The 22,114-nt window shown below is 44.3% G+C and overlaps 2 protein-coding genes across 4 annotated transcripts in view; one reads left to right on the top strand and one right to left on the bottom strand.

The window, feature by feature from the left end:
• The window catches only part of GGCT (gamma-glutamylcyclotransferase), a 56,451-nt gene extending 52,384 nt beyond the window's left edge, over positions 1-4,067 (top strand). The window contains exon 5 of the mRNA XM_085887867.1: positions 3,953-4,067. The gene's annotated coding sequence lies outside the window, so the exon portion shown is untranslated. The remainder of the gene's footprint in view (positions 1-3,952) is intronic.
• LOC147022905 (uncharacterized) overlaps positions 1-22,114 on the bottom strand; it is a 29,776-nt gene that overhangs the window by 7,276 nt on the left and 386 nt on the right. For 2 of the 3 annotated variants that reach the window (XM_085887863.1, XM_085887862.1), the window contains exons 1-2: positions 21,719-22,114; positions 11,093-11,185 (exon numbers count right to left, since the gene is read on the bottom strand). The exon at positions 21,719-22,114 is cut by the window's right edge. In XM_085887863.1, the coding sequence (XP_085743989.1) occupies positions 11,093-11,185; positions 21,719-22,114 (489 nt within the window). The remainder of the gene's footprint in view (positions 1-11,092; positions 11,186-21,718) is intronic. The other variant, XM_085887865.1, reaches the window with a different exon arrangement.

The raw sequence follows: 22,114 nt of genomic DNA, 5'->3' as shown, positions 1-22,114 counted from the left end.
TGTTCACGTATGCATTCCACGAATTATCGCTTGCATTGAAGTAACAACTGCTGTGATACTTACATACACAGAGTTCATAAAAATCAAGTTTACCTCCCTGCCTTTGCTTGCCTTGACATTCGCTGCCATTGACCATTACCACTACTATGCCACAGTAACTAATTGGCGTCCTTTCCCCATCGGCCACGCCTACGCAGCAACGTGTCTTGTCATTGGTTTGGTAAATAAATGGCTGCAGCAACGTGTCTTGTTATTGGTTTGGTAAATAAATGGCCATAACTTGGGAAGCACTTGTCCGATTAATGTCAAACCTTGAAAAGGCACACTCAGGTCCCCAGCAATATACTTGGCAAGTTTCAATTAGATCGGACCCAGTGGTTGTCGAGAAACAGCGGTCACAGACACACATATTGCTGGAATTATAGATAGATGATTTTTTTTGGTATTTGCCGTTTGACACCACTCCAAGAGGTGGGGCCAAAATAATATGACTCTTGAACCTTCGTGACATGTGGTGATCATACCTACCAAGTTTGGTGAATTTCTGCACAACCGTTTAGGAGGACATGGCATGACGGACGGACAGATGGATGAAGACAGACAGACCAGGCAGGGAGACAGGAGCCGATTACAATAACCTCCTGTTTTTCAAATAGCATGGGGATAATAAATAAACAAATACCTGCCTTTATTTATCAATTCAAAAGGCAGTCAAGAAGTCCAACAATTGTGGATTACATTGTGTCTAAATGACGATATTATGCTTGAATTTAATCATGACATGTTCAACCATACATTCAACTATTTTAACCATGAAAAAAAAAATTTTAATTAAAAAAACAAAACGCTCACCTTAATTCATTAACTCCCAAGGTTATAATATCGAGGAAAATTAAATAGCACAAATAGACCATGACATTACACATCACTGTTTGCATCGATTCCTGATCAATATTGTTTGTTTAATCATCCATAAAGACTTTTTCTGCGACTGCATAAGTCTACTTCCGAGGGTTCAATTTACACATGCATGATGTACATATTAACCTGCAAAGAAAATGTTTTGTACTGTACTATACAGTGCCTTCAGAAAGTATTCACACCCCTCGACTTATTCACATTTTGTCGTGTTACAGCCTGAATGTAAAATGGATTAAATTCAGGGTTATTTGTCACTGATCTACACATAATACCCCATAATGTCAAAGTGAAAACATGCTCTTAGAAAATTTTACAAATTTATTTAACATGAAATGCAGAAATATCTAATTTACATCAGTATTCAGCCCCCTGAGTCAATAATTTGTAGAAGGGCCTTTGGCAGTGATTACAGCTTCGAGTCTTTTGGGGTACGTCTGTATCAACTTTGCATATCTGGATTTGGGGATTTTCTCCCATTCTTCCTTGCAGATTTTCTCAATCTCTGTCAAGTTTGATGGGGAGCGTCGGTGAACAGCAATCTTCAAGTCTTTCCACATATTCTGAATGGGATTAAAGTCTGGGTTTTGGCTGGGCCACTCAAGCACTTTCATGTTCTTGTTCTGAAGCCATTCCAGTGTTACTTTGGCTGCATGCTTGGGGTTATTGTCCTGTTGGAGCGTAAATATTCGCTGCAGTCTTACGACTTTTACACTGTGAAGCAGGTTCTCCTCAAGGATTTGCCTGTATTTGGCTCCATTCATTGTTCCCTCTATCCTTACAAGTCTCCCAGTCCCTGCCGCTGAAAAGCATCCCCATAGCATGATGCTGTCACCACCATGCTTTACGGTCGGGATGGCGTTAGATAAATGATGAGCTGTGCTCGGTTTCAGCGAGACGTAGTGCTTTGCAATCAGGCCAAAGAGTTCAATTTTCATCTCATCAGACCACAGAATCTTTTGCCTCATGCTCTCAGTCTTTCATGTGGCTTTTTGCAAAGTCCAGGCATGCTGTCATGTGCCTTTTTCTCAGGAGTGGCTTCCGTCTGGCCACTCTCCCATTAAGCCTCGATTTGTGAAGTTTTACAGTGATCGTTGTCCTTCTGGCAGGTTTTCCCACCTCGGCCATGTAACTCTGTAGTTCTGTCAGAGTGGTCATTGGGTTCTTGGTCACCTCCCTAATCAAGGTCCTTCTTGCCCGGTTGCTCAGTTTGGTCAGACGGCCAGCTCTAGGAAGAGTCTGGGTAGTTCCATATTCTTTCCATTTCCTGATAATGTGTGCTCACTCACTGTGCTCTTGGGAACTTCCAATACTCTAGAAATTGTTTTACACCCTTCCCCAGGTCTATGCCTCCTCACAATTCTATCTCAGAGTTCTTCGAACAGTTCTTTGGACTTCATGGAAGAGTTTCTGCTCTGACATGCACCGTCACCTGTGGAACCTTATAGAGAAAGGTGTGTTTCTTTCTAAATCATGTCCAATCATTTGAATTGGCCACAGGTGGACTCCAATCAAGTTATAGAGACATCGCAAGGATGACCAAAGGAACTTCGCTGCATCTGAGCTGAATTTGGGGAGTCATAGCAAAGGGGTTGAATACTTATTGACATATGCCATTTCAGCTTTTCATTTTTAATTAATTTGTTAAAATTTCGAAAAACACGTTTTTACTTTGCCATTATGGGGTATTTGTGTTGATTGGTGACAAAAGTCAAGGGGTGTGAATACTTTCTGAAGGCACTGTAGATAATGTACTACCTTTTCATGCCTTTCTAATAGTGGTTTGATTTGGGGAGGGGGGGTGTTTAATGTTTGAAGGCTCCAGTCACAGACTATATCATTCATCGACCAGTCCTTAAATGAACCAAAAAAAAAAAAAGAAGTGAAGAGAAGGAAAAATAATCTAAGAGTGTTTGAGGAACTGGAAAACGTCTTTTGTAAACGGGCCAGATATAACTGTTCGGAAAGACATGAGAAAATAAAGAATTCCGCAGTGCAGCGGTGAAGGGAAGGAAACAAACATCATAATTGCCCACCCTTGAGTTGCCAATGGCCACACAATAATCATGTGACGTCGTGGCTTCCCGAGTATTTTGTGGTCTCACTAATGGCGGAGGTATTCAGGCAGCCAGTTTTTGGGAGCAGAAAACGAAGTAATATCTACAGAAAAAGGAAAGAGAGCCAACATTATGGCGTAATTCAAGCAAGTTGAGTTTTGAGGTCAGATCGGGAGAGTTGATAAGTCAGAACGCAATCGACTTGACTCTATGAAGTAAATATGTAGAGCTCGACCCTCCCCAAATGTGAGAGCAGTACTCGTTACAAGGATGAATCAATCCTTTATATAATTAATCGGAGCAATTGTTCAGATGAGAATAATCTTCGACGTCTGAACAGGACTCCTATTTTCTTGGAGGCAGACAATTTGTACAATGTGATGTTTCCAAGATAGATTTCATGTTGTAGAAATACCAAAGTAAGTTTGCTGTATCGGGTGGTAGAATTGTAGAGCCTTCAAAGGAGATGGAAGAATTGAGAAGAGTTTTAGACAAAGAAATTGAGTTTTAGGAGTATTAAACTTCAATTGATTACATTTGCTGCACTGACAAATCCTGTCTGAATCCGAACTTATAGAGGCAGTCGTGATAAAATGAGATGTAGATCAAGCAAGAGAAGATGCAGCAGATGTGAAAAATGTAGAGGAATGCAATGTTGAGTCCTCAGTATACGAATGCATTTGGTTATTTAAAGAAGAAAGATCATTGATAAAATGAAGGAGTGTGGGAGACAGGTAATGGAACTTCTACATATAGTAGCAGTACTGTGCAAAAGTTTGAGTTGTTCAATGCGATTCATACTTTACGGTAAATTCATCGTATTATCAATGATAATAATCGTATACATTTTTATTTGCCATCACTCTTACCCATGCTTCCTGTATATTACTGAATATCATATTGTGCAAGGTATCCTGTTGAACAGTCTACAGTTTTGGAAGGTGAATTGGGTTCCTCTAGTTCTTCTCTGTTTCCAGGTAATCCCATATGGCCTCAATGGCACTCATGTCTGGAATCTGGAGTGGCCATTCTAACACTTGGAGCACACGAGCTGTAACCTTGTTCTAAAAATAAAGTTTTACTCTGAAGGAAGTGTGTTTTGGATCATTTATCTTGTTGGAAAATTAATCATCCGATTAAACGATTTCCACGAGGAACGGCATGGTGCTGCAGTATCTGCTTGTACTTCTCTATTGTTAGCATCCCATTGATTTTAAAGCAAATGTTGGGATACAACACCAGTCACACAGCCTCCGCCGTCAGGTCAGGTATGGAAGCATGCGCCGGAATAGCACGTTGCTGCGTCCACTTTCCGCTGGTACTCCAGGGGCCACCTTCTGGCCATCCCACAGGCAGATGCCTGGCCCATCTCCATCTCCTTGAGATGCTGATCAACCTGCTGCAACGAGGTACGTGGTCGACCCATTGGCCTCCTCCACTCACGAGACTCCCTCGCTGAGAGAATCTGGTGAGCAGAATCAGCATCAGGAAAATGAGCCACATGTCCATACAGCCGCAGCTGATGCTCATGGACTATGCAGGTAACAAATCTCATTTGAATCTCTCTCAGTAACCGCTCGTTGGACAGAACAACTGACCAACGATAGCCAAGGATTCTCCGAAGAAACCTGGCACCAAAATAATTAAGTCTCCATCTTAGATTCCTGGTTAAAGTCCAAGTCTCACATCCGTACAGCAAGACGGGAAGTACCATGGATCTAAAGACTCAGACTTTCGTCATCCTGCACAGTTAGCGACAGCATCACACCCCATGATCCAGTGAATCTATGACTCTCCAGGCCAGAACCAGACAGCCATTGACATCTGGTTCACAGCCAGCAGAGACATGAATATCACTACCAAAGTAAGTGAATCTCTCCCTAACCTCAACATGCTCACCACAAACAGGTACGGACAAGATGGCAGCATCCAAGATGACATTCAAAGTCTGGATCTTTGTTTTGACCCAGGAAACATATAATCCCAGCAGCACCAACTCATTCAGCACCTCGAGGGCCCCCCAAAAGGATATTGAGAGTCTCTGCAAAGATGACTGCATAATCTGAGAAATCAAGGTCAGAGATCTTGACATTCCCAAATGATGCACCGCCGCTTGATCTCTCTGACATCCTCCCGAGAATCCAGTCCATACAAGTGCTGAAAAGTGGGGGCCAGTACACACCCCTGACGAACTCCAGTAACAACTGGAAAGAAGTCGAAGATGGTATCACCACATCTCACAACACTCCAAAGAAGACCAAGAATCCTCCTTCGGGCATCCCAATTCACTGAATCAAACAATATGCAGAGATCGACATAGGCTTGAAGCAGCCCCTGCCGAAAGTCTTGTCTGCGTTCAGTGAGGACCCGAAGAGCAGGGATACAGTCAATTGATGACCTCTGGTGTAAAACCTGACTGCTGTGGAAGCTGATGCTCAACCAGATGGTGGCGAACCCGATGAAGAATTATCCGAGCAAAGACCTTACCCGGCACTGAGAGCTCAGCATCAGCCCACAGTAGCTGTTGCAGTCCTAACAATCCGATCACCCTTCCCTTTCCAGAGAGGGACAACAAGGCCCCTCTTTCAGTCAGTTGGGATGATGCCTGTGTTGCAGGCAGAGCACAGAACTGCATGCAACGACACGAGTGCAGCATTTCCACCAGACTTGAGAAGTTCAGCATGAATGCCACAGATCCCTGGACATTTACCCCATTTCATCCGGTGCACCACAGCCTGTGTTTCCACAAACAAAGGTAGATCACAGTTGATTGGAGGATCAGCAAAAGGGATAGTAACACCCCTGACATCCAACTCAACAGCTGGTGGATCAGCCTGGTACAACCGCTCAAAGTAACTGGCCCAGCGGGCCTTCACTTCGGACTCCTCTGTCAAGAGCCAACCATCCTCCGCTCTACCTGCAGTACACCAAGCAAAAATTTACTTGGAAGCAGGATGAGAATCACTTGACCACAGGTGATGCTCTACCCCCTCACAGATTCCTCGCACATAGGCCTCCTTGTCCACCTTTAGTGCACGTCCAGTTTACGCCTCAGCTCCTTGAACAGCTCAGCTCTGCCAATAAGCCTGACCCTACCGTGGTGTCGACCGACCAACACGTGCCTGCGCAACGCACGCCTAAAGGAGCTCACCAACCACGCCAGGGGCACAGAGTCAGGCACGTTACGCTGACATTGCGGCTAGCCCGCCATCGCGCCACAAGGGCACGGGTAAGACCCCTTCGGTCTCGTGGACCTGGCCGCTCACCCAGGTCCCACGTACATTTGGTCCACGGACTTGTCTGCCCCCTTGCCTATGAGGGTGGCTTTTATTTGCTTTTTGTGTAAATGTGTGTGTGGCGCCAGTCTTTTAAGTAAACCTGAATAAGTGCTTGTACATTGCTTTATTCGGTTCTAACTCTGCGTTGTGTTCTTGCTTTGACTGTATACTGCATTGTTTTTGTATAACTGTGATTGTAAAATACGTGCTTGTCTGAGAGTGAAATAACTGTGCTTGTCGAACTGTTCCCGTTTCGTTGCGTCCTTTCCTTCGTTTGAAAGTTCCATCTTGCATCACGTAAAGGATTGGTAGTGGGTTTAGACACCCAGTAAGTAATCTGAACCGTCGAGGTCGGCGATAACTCCGCTCGGTTATCCCCTTAGCGCGGAACGAGCCGCTGAAGCGGTTCGTGTCCCGGAGCCGACCTGCGGCGTGGTACAACTCCTCGGTACGCTACCCGCGCGGGTACTTAGGTATATCGACATTCGGTGATTCACCCTATTTCGCGTGGGTAGAATGCGTACTGGGTTGTGGTGAGGTTAAATCCCCACCCGTGACTGGCTCCTTGGCGGTAGTTCCAGGATGGTCACGACTGAATTGTCTGTCCGGTGGGCAACGCGGCTGCAATTAGAGTTACGCGGCCGATCGCACGCCGGGCGGACCGAAATTCATAACAATATTTATCCATTTTTTTATTTTTATTTTTAAACAAAAAGGCACATCCAACCAAAAATGTAACGAGATCTACTCTGCTAATTTAAGTAATATGGAAGAGCAGACACGGTTTTAGGTGGTATTTCACTTGTTTCCCAACGAGCTTCCTCAGGCCAATAATCTATGGGCTCGTCATCCAGTCACTGAGGTCGAAATGCAAAACAAACTCAAAGGACAACTAACCACCAGATGACACTAAGCTCATGGAGTGTCAACACCTTTAGATAATAATAATAAAAGTCCAGAGGATAGAACAGCCCTCATAGCCAGAATGCAGGCCAGGTGTAATATTGACATAGCCTCTCTAAGGAAAACAAGGCTCGCAGAGAAGTCTCAACTTGAGGAAGCAGGTGCAGGCTACACATTCTGCTGGATTGGCAAGTCAAAGGACCAGCCTTGACTGTTAGGCATGGGCTTTGCCATCCAATCTGAATTGGCTTGTACTGTAAACTCAACGAATTACCGAAGGATATAAATGACCAACTCATGGTACTTCGAATACGTCTTGCTAGAAACCAATATGTGACACTCATATCAGCGCTTATGCACCAATAATTTTCCTGTTTATCATTGCCGAGGATCTCAAGTATTACCACACACACACACACACACACACACACACACACACACACACACACACACACACACACACACACACACACACACACACACACACACACACACACACACACACACACACACACACACACACACACACACACACGCGCGCGATCTGCATTGATTCCAGCAAGATCATAAGAGGAGTATGTCGCCAAGACAAACTCATCATCCTTGGTGATTTCAATGCCTGTGTTGGTACAGACTAATACATGGAGGGGCATACTGGGCCACCATGGTATTGGTCGAGTCAACTCCAACGGCCAGCTCCCTCTCTTTAAGTGGAGCAAGTTTGACCTCACCATCACAAATACAATCTTCCAACAAGCTGATCGACTGAAAACAGGTGTAGTATGTTGGACTACATCATTGTATGACAGGGAGACCTCAAGGATGTGTGCTCTACCCACTGTCTTAGAGGTACTGAATGCTGATCAGACCATCGGCTTGTCAGGAGCATCCCGCTTTTGAAGACAACACCTAAAGTGCCTTGATGGAGTCAAATCAGAAAAGAAGTTTGATGTAACTATCCTAAAATACTTGGCCAAGAGACAGTAACTGGAACACAAACTAGCTGTTGACCTTGCTGTTGTTGACCTTGCTAACATCACAGAAGACAATATTGCCATTGAAGATACAAGGAAGAAGTAAAGGAATGTCACTTACAACATGGCATCCAAGGTCCATGGATTCGTCCAACGGAAGCACCAAAATTGGTTCAACAACAACCAAGATATTGCCAAGCTATTAGATGATGTGCACAATGCTCAATGATCCTACATATCTGATAAGAAAGAAAAAAACCCCAGCACAAAAAACAGATTCCATCAAGGAAAACACATGTTGCAGGCCAAACAAAGAGAAATGAATAACCGATGGTGAGAGAACAAGGCTGCAGAAGTTCAGGAAGCTGCTGATAAGAACGACCTGAAGGCTCTCCATGAAGGTTTCTGACCTGTCTGTGGCCACAAAACCAATGGCACAACACCCGTCCTCTCAGCAGATGGCAATCAGCTCGAAGCGAACAAGCATGAGATTCTTTCTCATTGGGCAGTGCACTTTCACAATCTCCAGAAGGAACAATCCACAGTGTGCAATGACCTCATTGAATCACTTCCATCACATCGCATTCTGGACAAAGATCAAAGTCTACCAGGCAGTGGTTCTCATATCACTTCTCAATGGCTGTGAGACTTGGACAACCTTCTGGCATCACACAAAGCAACTTGATGGATTTCATCTTCACTGTTTGAGATCTACTTGCAACATCAAGTGGCAGGCAGAATTCCTGTTAGGGGCTGCATACCTGGTATTGAGAGCATGTTCATCGGAGCTCAGCTTTGTTGGGTCGGCCATGTGTTTCGCATGGAGGATTCCCACATAACAAAGACAGTATTACACAGCCAGCTGAACAGGAAATCCGCACCAAAGGGCGTCCAAACTTAGATACAAAAACAAAATGAAAGCCAATCTTAGAACCTGCAACTTGGACCCCACTACAAAAAAAAAACAAAAAACAACAGTCCTGGACAGAACCAAATGGAGAAGTCCAAGTCATCAAGCTGTATCAGCATTTAAGTGGAAAATAATCAAGTCCCCACAGGACAAGCGAGCATGATGCAAAGCCAGTGGCCCCAACCATCCCTCCAGAAATGACTTCATCTATACTAATAAATGTGTGTGTGTGTGTGTGTGTGTGTGTGTGTGTGTGTGTGTGTGTGTGTGTGTGTGTGTGTGTGTGTGTGTGTGTGTGTGTGTGTGTGTGTGTGTGTGTCCTCCATAACTCCAAAACTATAAAACTAGCAGCCTGAAACTGCTATGCATGCATACTAAGACTCCAAGGAAGTGCAAGAGTGAAAATTGGGTGTTTGGGTTAATGAAAACACTCGTTTTGAAGATAATTAACAGCCTTATTTAATTATATCCTTCATCAGGCGATCCTCGGCCACCTCGCTCTCTGGGGTCTTAAGGCGTATCCCAGGTAACCTTGCTGGGGTCTGAAGCCGCCATGTTTTTTTGGCCTGCTCAACCTTGCCTTGACTTGGAACAGGCCACAATGATTTCTTAATGATAAAGTTTATTTTTTTTCACTTTCCTCACTCATATTATTGAATGCCTGTTCATCATAGCTACAAATCGCTGGGTACATGGCAATGCTTTTATAAATGCCCAGAGATGCCAGTGTTAGTGGCATTATTTAATTTCTGCACACGCGATCATCATGAGTATCTCTTTAACTAAGGAGAATTACAATTCTCTAAGGGGAATTACAAAACTAAGGAGCTTCAGAATCGAACTTACAAGCAGCTCCGACTCCTAGAAAAGCGTTCATTTGTCCAATTCGGACATCTTTGACATTGTCAGCATCTCCGGGAGGTGCATTTTTTATATGACGGTTTGGTGATTACCAATTACATGCCAAGCAAGCCGTTTCTTATCAACCATTTCGTTGGAGTGCTCAAGCCAGCACTCTACAATTTTCGTACTGTCACTGAATACTGCAAATAGGTCGACTTGAACAAAGTTCAGGGCTACTCGCCAGCATTGGTCATGTGTTGTTCTGCGGTGCAACAAGCAGTTGTTTCCTCACTGAAAATGGTAAAATTTTATTTTCCATAACGTTTCCCGTTTTTTACGACCTTATATGACCCGTCACTTCGGCATAGATAAATACAAATCAAAATTAAATGTTTCATTTTTTTAAGTTTCTTCGAACGTTTCGTGCATTGCGTGGTAAAGCCACTTGGTGCATTCTTCAACTTTCAATTGCGATACCGTGGTTCTACACTGGAGGTAGGAAGGTAAAATAAATTATATGATCACAATGAGAAAAAAAAATTCAGTACTGAAGTAAAGAATTGCCACATTACGGCAGGAAAGCCGAGAGGTACACATGCGCACTCTGTGTATCCTGGATTTGAATTCCAACCCAGCTCTAAACTGTCATCCTGGTGTTTCCCAGGCCGGGTGATTCATCATTGTGTGTGTCGTCTCTCAGATGGACAATAAACTGGGCGTCATATCTGCCGGAATCCCTGACCCCTCTCCCTCCCAACCCTACCCCATCTCTCCCACCCCTATCTCTGTCTCTCTCCCCTCTTCTATCTCTCTCCCCTCTTCTAGCTCTCTCCCAACCCTCCCCCTGGTCCCCCACCCTTCTCCCATGTTGAGGGGACTGTAGCATGTACAAATCAGATTTGAAGCCGACCGGTGGGGTGCAAAGGTCACTGCATGTACGAGCTGTTGGTTTTGAATGCTCCCGCCCAAGGTCTCAAAGTGTGTGTGTGTGTGTGTGTGTGTGTGTGTGTGTGTGTGTGTGTGTGTGTGTGTGTGTGTGTGTGTGTGTGTGTGTGTGTGTGTGTGTGTGTGTGTGTGTGTGCGCGCGCGCGCGCGCGTGCGCACGTGCTGTTGATTGGTATGTACATATGCGGGTTTCAGAATGTGGAATGGAGTCCTCCCAGGGTGGGCTCAAAGCATCCACCTTTATTACAGTAAGGGGTCACGCACGATTCATGGACCAAGATGTGAAGTTTTCTGTTCTCCAAGTTTTGAGCAGAGGGCTCTGTTCAGGATCGTCGCTGAGCCCCAGAGAGCTTCCACCTGTAAAGTAAAGTAGTTAGCTCACCAGTAACGTAGTTCCGCTGAGCTTATGGGATGGCGCATCGTCCGTCTGTCCACAAATACTTGCAACTTCTCAGAAACTACACATACAATTTCAATGAAATTTAACCACAACCTACATCACCCATGATGGCATTAATTTTTTTTTTTTTAACGGGGTCTGAAGGGGTCCACAGATACACACAATTCCGATGAAACTTCACTACAACCTTCATCACCCATGACGAACCAAAGTTAGTTCATGACATGAGAAAAATCTGGCTCTAAGAGGATTTAAGGGGGGTTGCCCACCAAAATATTATTTGCTTTCTTCTCCAAAACTACACATACAATTCCGATGAAACTTGACCACAATTTTTTATCACCTGTGATGTACTAAAGCTTTTTTTTGTTTGTTTTGTAAACATTGTCGAGGCTTGTTTGAGAGCTTACACACAATGCACAACGGGGGGGGGGGGTGGCAGGAGACAAGAGGGTTGGGAGCGGGAAGGACAAAACAGTGGGGAACATAGACATTAAGAGATCTGTGGAAGGGAGAGAGATGGGGCGGAGAACATGGGGTATACAAGATGGACACCACAGGGACTTTCAGGACCTTACACGACAGGGAACTTTCGGGAAGGAAAGCAGGGAATTTGAAGAAGGTGGGTTTGGGGTGGATTAGCAGGGGTTGAAATGATCGTGGTTTTGGATGGGGGAAGATAAGAGGTGGTGGTGAACAGCTGTTTTGAAGACTGGAGGGAAGAGTGGGATTGAAGAGAGTATGCCCCCCCCCCAAAATATGTATTTGCTTTCTTTTCTGAAGCCACACACACAATTTTGATGAAACTTGACCACAACCGTTATCGCCCATGATGTACCAAAGTTTGTTCATGGCATTAAAAAAAATAATCCATAGGTATTTCCTTTCTTCTCCATTATATATTTTGTGGGTCATCCATACCTACGGGTGGTTGCCTGGTTATCTTATTCAGCCACTACAAGGTGGTCCAGGGGTACTGCCCCTTTGTTTAATATCTCTGTGAGGTTCTTTGTCATCATTTCTGTAGCTCCAGCTATCATTGGTACAACTTTGGCATTCTTCATCTTCCTGGATCTTTTCACTTCATTCTTGAGGTCTTTGTGTTAGGTCATTTTCTTGATTTCTGCATCGTTTAGTCCAAACTCATTGGTATTAACACCTCAATCAGCAATGGCTTCTTCCCTCTTTTTGTACCTTAGTATGATATCTGGTCGCAATGCTTTGTTTTCAATGTTCACTCTCGATGGGATCATTAGGTCTTTCGTGAGCGGTAGGTTCTTCCACGTTTTCAGCGATTGCTTTTGGTTCATGTTCCCACAAATTTTCTGGAGCTGGGATGTCATCGTTTTTGCATATATGCCAGCAGATTACTTTATAAACTATGTTGGTTCGTTGTGTGTACGGCTGTTCTGACATGAGTTGGTTTTTGTGTGTTTGGTCATTAAGCATCACATATCATTCTCTTTACTAACCCCACCTCCACCCCTCATCATTCTTTTTTTTTATACTCTTCTCTCACCCCCTCCTCCCACAGTGTATAGCAACATTTGGTGAGGCACAGCTCTCCCCACCTCCCACCCCCACTTCCTCACTCTACCCCCCTTCCAAGCTTCCCCTCCCTCCTGCCTCCTCTCTCTCCCCTCCATCTCTCCTCTCTTCCTCTCTCCCCCCGAATAAGATAGTCAGTGAAGTGATGGGTTGTATTTGCTAGTATGTAATATTTGCAATCAGATCTGCAAATAGAGACTTGCTTTTACATCACATATGAGATGACATAAATCTGGAGTCCAAGACCATGAACAACTGGTCTCTTTACAGAATACCCATCCGTCAAAGTGATTGGTGTATCCATTCACTGTGCAAAAGTTCGTCATTGTCACTCCTTTTGTTTAATCTAATATATATATATATATATATATATATATATATATATATATATATATATATATATATATATATATATATATATATATATATATGATGTACCATAGTCTTCACAGAGAGTTGGTGCTACTGAACCTGTTTTTATTGGCAGAGGTTATAATGGGTGGTTTGCCATTGTCTTCCTAGCATTGTTTGTCCATGCTCTATCCAATTAAATGCTGAACGTCAAGCAGCACGTACCATTTTTAAAGTCCTTGGGATGGCTCGGCCAGGATTTGAACCATCGACCACCCAGATTCAGAGTGGATGTTTTAACCATTATGCTACCAAGGCTGGTCAAATTCATCAACCTGCCAACAGAGTTACTGGAGCAATACACATGTTACGTGTTGGCTATGCACAGGAAGGTTCAACGGCTTGTAGAAGCATGAATCTAAATTAATTTTCGACCTGCTCAAACACTTACCAGTCAATATCCAACTTCTCTGGAATTTGAGGTCAAATATTTGATAGGTTTAACAGTCATAAATAACCCTAATTGCCTTTTCATAGGATTTCTACTGTAGTCTCACAAGTTGAAGCGAACATTGTCGTTAATCATTTCAAATTCGTGTTCAGCAAAGATTTAGGATAAGATTGATTGGCCCTATAGTGGGTAATCTTGAACTTCAGCAAAGATTATTTTTTCCAATTTGATTGAATAAAGATAAAGAACACCTTGCACAAAGTGAACACAACAATGCACTCCTTTGTAGCTTGGATTCTACCTTTCTTAAAAAAACTAGAGGGCTGTGATTGAAAATTGCTGATAGTTCCCCGTATAGCCAACTGGTAATATTATCGGTACCACTTGAAATTCTGCCTCATAATGAAAACGTATTTATTTTTCCAAAAATCGGGACACCATGGACACCTCGATAAAACACTTAATCCCTACCTCCAAGAACTGTAATAATTAAAGAATGAAATACACTGGAATGGAAAAATTAAACAATTAAAAATTGTAAAGGTTAAACAATCAAAAATTGGAATTTTTTTTGAAAATTGGGGTAAAAAAAAATGAAATAAAAATGGGAAATTGAAAATTTTAATAATGGAAAAAAATATATCAAATAATTGACAGATTAAATAATTAAAATATGGGCAATATCCCTGGGCGCTCACCTGGTAGTGGCTGGATAGATAGCCAGGGAACCACTGGTAAGCATAGATGACCCACAAAATATGTAATGGAGGAGAAAGTAAATACATATGGATTTTTATTTTTCATGCCACGAACAAACTTTGGTACATCACGGGTGACAAAGTTTGTGGTCAAGTTTCATTGAAATTGTTTGTGTGTGGTTTCAGAGAAGAAAGCAAATACATATTTTGGGGGCAACCCCCACGTAGAATCCCTTAGACCCCAATTATTTTTAATGTCGTGAACAAACTTTGGTACATCATGGGTGATGAAGGCGGTGGTAAAATTTCATCAAAATTGTGTGTGTAGTTTCAGAGAAGAAAGCAAATACATATTTTGGGAGACAACCCCTGTACTCCACACCCCTTTGGGGTCCGATTTTTTTAATGCCATGAACAAACTTTGGAACGTACATGGTGATGAACGTTGTGGTAAAGTTTCATCAAAACCAAACATGTAGTTTCAGAGAAGCAGTTGAAAGTATTTGTGGATGGATGGACGGATGGACGACGTGCCATCTCATAAGGTCCTTGTAACTACTTCCATGCGAGCTCAAAATTGGAGAAAAAAAAAATTGGAAATTGAAAAAAGTAATAATTCTAAAATTAAAAAAATGGAAAAATTATTCTTCAAAAAGCAGGGCACCAAGAACACTAAGACGAAACACTCAATGCCTCCCTCAGGGAACCAGATAAACCCCTTGTGCTCATCGGTTAGATGGTGTGGTGTAGCGGAAGCACTCTTACCTTTGAGCTGTCTAGCCTCAGTTAAATTTCTGACCTGACTACAAAATGTTCGCTTGGAGTTTTGCAGACATGGTGTTGCACCATAAAGTGCACAAGATCACGTTATTACCGGCATCTTGGAGCAGATTCGCAACTCTTTCCTAAATCACCTTCAGTTGAATGTCAGGCTTGGCCAGCCAGTTTCGTGAAGGATTTGGGCCAAAAACCTTCTCTGGCCAACCCCACAAGAAGGTGGGAATAATTGAGGCTGTTAAAAAAAAAGTCGTAGTACTAGTAGTTTAAGCTGAATATCAATTTCACTTTACCTGTTAACAAATGTACTTTGAGACCATGAGCTCAGGTAGAGCATTGCCACAACCAAGTTAAAGACAAATACAAGATTGGCAACCTGATGACTGTATAGCTGATAAAGCTGTAAAACGAAAATACTTGCATAACTAACCTGGCATAACACGTGTGACAATATCAGACTTGTTTTTCTCAGAACATGTGCCTAATAGTCCACAAAAAGCTGAGCATAGTTCTTGAGGCACCAAGTTTATATGTCATCAAATGTTTAAAACCTTTGCCCTTTAAACATTGAAATATTCAGTGTAAAATTACACTCAAACAAAGGATAACACGCAGAGGGGAGAGATCTTCAAACATGACGACACACATGAGGAGGCCATTCGGTCCATCATGCCTGCAACACACCAATCCAGCTACCACAACCCATCCATGCTCAAGCTACTGAAAAGTCCTGCCAATATCCCTGTACCCCTCTATCTCGAATGCATCTTGGAACCTCTCGAATTCCAATTTAAACCTATATACTCTTTCTGCTGTTACTACCTTTCTTGAGAAACCATTCCATCTCTGAATTCAACACCCCTGCCTTAATACTGTGCTAACTCTCCTCTTCTTTACTTTCAGGTTATGGCCCCTGGTCCTATCAATATCTATTCTGCTGGAAAACTCTTCCACACTTATTTTGTCCATACCCTTCATTATCTTAAACATCTCACTGAACAGGGTTGTTGCAAGCACACAACCTTGTTCATAATCAGGCATCACGATAGCGTGCTTGCATGTGTCCTAGAAAATGACGAGTCTTCTAATTTTCGTTCCAGTTATAAATGGTGTCAAACAAGGTTACGTGCTCACAACCAACCCTCTTCAGCATGATTTTTCAGCAATGCTCAACAGTTGATGCTTTTTTAAATGAAAGACCTGGAATCAAAATGAAGTGTCGTACATGTGGTAAGCTGTTCAATTCCAAACGGCTACAAGCCAAAATCAAGCTACAAACAGGCGTATTACGTGACTTTTTGTTTACTAATGATTGTGCTTTAAATGCTGCATCGCTGTCAGACATACAAAATAATATAGATCTGTTCTCATCGGCGTATGACAATTTTGGTCTCGCAATCAGCACAAAAAAACCGGAAGTCATGTATCAATTCCTGCCCCAGGCAAACCCTATGTGGCACTTAACATACAGACCAAAGATCAAAACTTGATCGTAGTGGAAAAGTTTACCTATCTTGGTAGTGCACCCTTTCTCGAAAAGTTCATGTTGACAATGAGATGAATGTCTGGATACCCAAAGCAAGTGCAGCCTTTGGCAGATTTCACAAACCACTCTGGGATTGCAGAGGAATAAGACTGGACACAAAACTGAAGCAGTTCTTCTTTCAACACTACTCTATGTCAGTGAGACATGGACAGTGTACCAGCACCACACAAAAAAGCTTAATTATTACCATCACCGAAGGTGGACAGAGGTCTCTCTGTGAGCAGGATAGTTCAAAAAGTTATAGACAGATTCAGATGAGCCTTGGTAGAGAGGTTGGGTATGCGACAAGGACGACTTGATTTAATTTTGGTGAGGATCCGGATAGTGGATGTCATTAAAAAAAAAAAATTTAAGTCACTCTTCACCATTGAGAGATGGGGCCAAAAACAATATACAGGGTGTTCCAAAAAGACCCAGTCAACTTTGGTTAATATGTTGAGAACCACAAATGTCACGATACCCGTTGGTTTATATGATACAGAAACTCATAAAGTTTTGAGAACACCATCAATATACTTCAATGTGAGCTCCGTTTGTCACACACAGGACATCCAGGTGGTACACTAGTTCATGCCATGTTCAGATCAGCATGTTTGCGTCCACCAGTGTGCATGCAGCTGTGATCGGAGAATGAAGATCCTGCAGGTTTGCCACCTTGGTGTTGCAGACAATATCTTTGACAAACTCCCACAGAAAAAAAAAAAATCAAGGAGGGCGATGTCTGGTGATGGTGGGGGCCAGGCGGTTAATCCGTCTCAGCAAATCCAGCGACCTGGAAATTTTTCATTCAGGACGGCTCAAACGACTAAGGCCCAATGAGGGGGAGTGCCATCCTGTTGAAAAATGATATGGGGTTGCAAATCTTCAATCTGTGGAAAGCCGAATCCTTCCAACATGTTCATGTAAATTGTTGAGGTCACTGTATCCTCCACAAAGAAAAACGGATCCACCAAGCGGTCAAGGAGAAGGCGACACCACACATTGACATTTAGACAATCACGTATGTGTTCAATGACGACGTGTGTGTTTCAGAGCCCCAGATTCTCACATTGTGCTGGTTGACCTTCCCTGATACATGAAAGCAAGCTTCATCTGTGAACACGACCTTTTTCAAGTAATCTTCGTCATCCTCGATGCGACTCAGCATTTCCACGGCAAACACCTTGCATTTGGGTCTGTCATTTGGTTTGAGTTTGTGCAGAATCTGCACCTTCTGGCATAAAGTTTCAGTCTTTTATACAAAATCATGTGTGCAGTCGTGGTTCGTAGTCCCAGTTCTCTGGATGTGCATCAAATTGATTTTCTGTGACTTTGTTGAAATGATTCACGGACTCGTTCAACATCTGCAATTGTGCTTGGTTGACCGGTACTTTTCTGTTTCTGACAACTTCCAGTCTCCTAAAACCCCTTGTACCACTCACTCTCTGATACTCGTCGGCGATGGTGGATTCCTTCCACACCTTGTACGGAAATTACGCTGAATTTGCGTTTCGGATCTCGTCTTGACAAACCATTTGATGCACTGAGGTTTCTGCTGTGGAGTCACAATTTTCCGTTACATTAAACCACCAGACCTGAAAATAAGGAAAACTTTGTGAGTTTCTGTATCATATAAACCAAAGGGTATTGTTGTATCATTTGTGGTACTAAATATATTAACAACCAAAGTTGTCCAGGTCTTTTTGGAACACCTTGTATAGCATGATATTTCAAAACATTGTGGAGAGATGACAAAACTAGGTGTGTGTAGTTAGGTGACAGTAACAAGCTGCTTAGATCTTGGTTGAGATCCGGATGCAGATCCGGCCTATCGGTGGGATACACAACGTAAACTGTTCAGCCTGGCAGAGGTATGTGCTCTACCGAGTGCCGTTCTAGTTACCTCTGCCACCAAAGGTAGAAGGAGGTTATGTTTTCATCCATGTCTGTCTGATTGTTTGTTTGATTGTGTGCAGGATATGTCAAAAAATTGTGCACAGATTTTAATGAAATTTGGTGAGTAGGTTGGGTGTGTGACAAAGACGAAGCGATTAGATTTTGAAGATCCGAATCCGGCTACGAGAATTTTGAAGTGATTCTTCACCATGGAGAGATAGGGCCAAAAATGATATATAGTCTGATACCTCAAAACGTTGTGGACATATTCGGACACCACTTGGTGGACACGTTGGGTGTGTGACTTGGAAGAAGCGATTCGATTTTGGCGAAGTTCCGAATCCAATAATTTGTTTTTAATGATTCTTCACCATTGAGAGATATGGCCAAAAATGATACAGACCGATACCTCAAAAAGTTGTGAACGTATTCGGAAAAAAACTTGGTGGACAGGCTGGGTGTGTGTCAAAGAAGAATTGATTCAATTTTGGTGAAGATCCAAATCGAGATCTGGATACGAGATTTTTTTTTCTAATTTTTAAAGCGATTCTTCAGCATTGCGAGACGGTGCCAACAACGATGTGTACCACGGTATTTCAAAATTTTAATGGGCCCAATATATTCTACTTGATCAGGTATTCCGTGGTGGAGGTATGCGCTTTACTGAGTGCCCTCTAGTTTTCAATGTTTTTATTAAAATATAATTTTCATCTGGGTTCAAAGAAGCCTCTGCCAACTGTTCGTATCTGGCATGAGGATGGCAATCAGCGCTGCTTCGTCGAGCACAGTGTTTTATCGGGTTGTTGTGCTCTGGGTGTTCCTGGCAACAGTTCAATGAACTCTCATACGAAAATGCGTGTATCACCTAGATACTTTGCATGCAGCAAGCGTCTCCTCGATAAATCAAGACCTTCAAGGTACACTCCTTTTTCTCTTTCCAACCGCAATCTTGCGCATTCACGCTTTGGAGGAATGTTCTGCAGAATGAATCAATTCCATTTCAGCAATCTAGCATGCACATGTTTAACACCTGCAGAAATGCTAGTTTATATATTTTTTTCTCCAATTTGGTTGTGAAGACAGCGCATGTTTTATTCTTATGCTGAAGTGAACACAAAGACCTTCACTGGTACCGAAAGCAATTTGCACTAACAAAGTAAGGTGCAAACGTGAAGGTATCTCTATCCAATATGGAGGGCTATAAAATCTATCCTTGGTGGTGTGTGTGTGTGTGTGTGTGTGTGTGTGTGTGTGTGTGTGTGTGTGTGTGTGTGTGTGTGTGTGTGTGTGTCATTGGCACACCTGCTGTGTGTGCCATTCCATAAAAAGGTCATCAACACATTGCTTGATCAAATAACCTCAATTGTTCAAGAGACATTCCAAAAACACAAAACAAAAACAAAAAAAAAAAACATACATTGCAGCCGAACTCCATGGCATGCTGAAGTGAACCCGGTGTATCTTGAATAAGGAGCTCACAATTACCTTGAACCATAACGACCTTTCAGCAGAAGGTCCAGGGAAACAATGAATCGCTGCACTTTGACTTTTAAAACAATAGAATGTTAGAATCCTCAAAGGAATGGGAAATGTTACAACGAGCCCTGGCTGGATTTGTCCTGATGTAGAAAACGAGCAAATATTTAAGCAAACGGCACACCACGAACACCAAAATTGTAAGTGCAATTAACACTGCAAACCACCTTCTGTGCTATCTGAACAAAGTTTAAAAAAAAAAACAATTTTTAAAAACAACAACAGCAGCACAGGCGTGAACACCATTACTCTGTCGGGTTGTTAATTAACACCGAAAAACTGATAATCACCCATTCTTTTCAAAGAGCAAGTGAGCTCATTATGATGGTGTCTGCTGCTTGCTGGGGGAGATTGTGGTCCATCAGGACCGCTCCATTGATAAACTTCTAATTGGACTCGAAACTAATCAGCGATGGTAAAATGTTCCTCCTACATTGACATTCAAAGCGAGGTCGACGATATGATGGGTCACGGCCATGACAACAGGGATCGGCTTGCTCGTCTCTTCCACAAGCAAAGTTCTATCTCCCAAAAAGGTGAATCATGAAGGTTATCCTATTTGTGTTCCCATTTGAACCCAAGATGCAGAGAACCCTGGTTCAAATCCCATCGACCATAAGTTTGTTGATTGTCCCCTGTATGCTTGTAATTCATGTAAAGGTACATGTAAAAATTGACCAGACGGCCTTGGTCATGGGCACGCGTCCACCGGGCCGCCTCGGCCATGGGCGCATTGACCGGGCCGCCTCGGCCATGGGCACGTGTTGACCAGGCGATCTCGGCCATGGGCACGTGTTGACCAGGCGGTCTCGGCCATGGGCGCGTTGACCAGGCGGTCTCGGCCATGGGCGCATTGACCGGGCCGCCTCGGCCATGGGCACGTGTTGACCAGGCGGTCTCGGCCATGGGCGCGCGTTGACCAGGCGGTCTCGGCCATGGGCGCGCGTTGACCAGGCGGTCTCGGCCATGGGCGCGCGTTGACCAGGCGGTCTCGGCCATGGGCGCGCGTTGACCAGGCGGTCTCGGCAATGGGCGCGCGTTGACCGGGCCGCTTCGGCCATGGGCACGTGTTGACCAGGTGGTCTTGGCCATGGGCGCATTGACCGGGCCGCTTCGGCCATGGGCACGTGTTGACCAGGTGGTCTCGGCCATGGGCGCATTGACCGGGCCGCCTCGGCCATGGGCACGTGTTGACCAGGCGGTCTCGGCCATGGGCGCGCGTTGAGCGGGCCTCCTCGGCTATGAGCGCGCGTTAACCGGGCCGCCTCGGCCATGGGCACGTGTTGACCAGGCGGTCTCGGCCATGGGCGCGTTAACCGGGCCGCTTCGGCCATGGGCACGTGTTGACCAGGCGGTCTCGGCCATGGGCGCATTGACCGGGCCGCCTCGGCCATGGGCACGTGTTGACCAGGCGGTCTCGGCCATGGGCGCGTTGACCGGGCCGCCTCCTCCATGGGCGCGCGTTGACAAGTGTTCTTGGTCATGGGGAGAGTGAACAAGTGTTGCAGGTTTGTGACGGTGCTGCCCCGAATGAACAAAACGGAGAAGAACAAAGAGACACCAGGGGGGACAAAGAACTGACGACAGGCAGATCACGTATATTCAGACCTCGAATACAACAAACAAATGCCACGACTAAAGTGGACATAGAATGCTGACAAGCAGCGAACGACATGACACGTGTGAAAGCACAACACCTTGGACCCACCTCCAGTGAATCTGGGGCTCAGGTGAGCAGGTAACGACTGAGAGAGGCCGGTGTACACTCGCGATACACGGCCCTGCAAACCTCGTCGCCCTCTGCCAGCGACGTCGTCCTCGCCACGAGGTCCGGGTCCAGCGAGGCGACCAAGGCGACCAGGGATCGCCAGAGGAGCCGCAAGGAGCGGACGTATCGCGCTCGCCGCTCCAGCCACCATGTCCGGCTCGCTCCCACTCGCCAACGCCGCCGCCCGCAGATGCCCAGACTCCCAGATCCTCACACCTCCGGAGGCATGAGGTACGAGCATTCCGATTCGAGAACTTCCCTGCTGCTGCTGCTGCTGCTCCCGGTCGTCATGGACAAAGTGCTGATGGTGTGGATGAGGCTGCGTTGTCGACGCCG

This window comes from Eptatretus burgeri, chromosome 7 (genome assembly GCF_056783735.1).
Source record: "Eptatretus burgeri isolate ZD-2024b chromosome 7, Ebu_testis_v1, whole genome shotgun sequence".
Classification (NCBI taxonomy): Eukaryota; Metazoa; Chordata; class Myxini; order Myxiniformes; family Myxinidae; genus Eptatretus; species Eptatretus burgeri.
The sequence above is the reverse complement of the archived record's forward strand: the minus strand, read 5'-3'. Positions and strand labels throughout refer to the sequence as shown.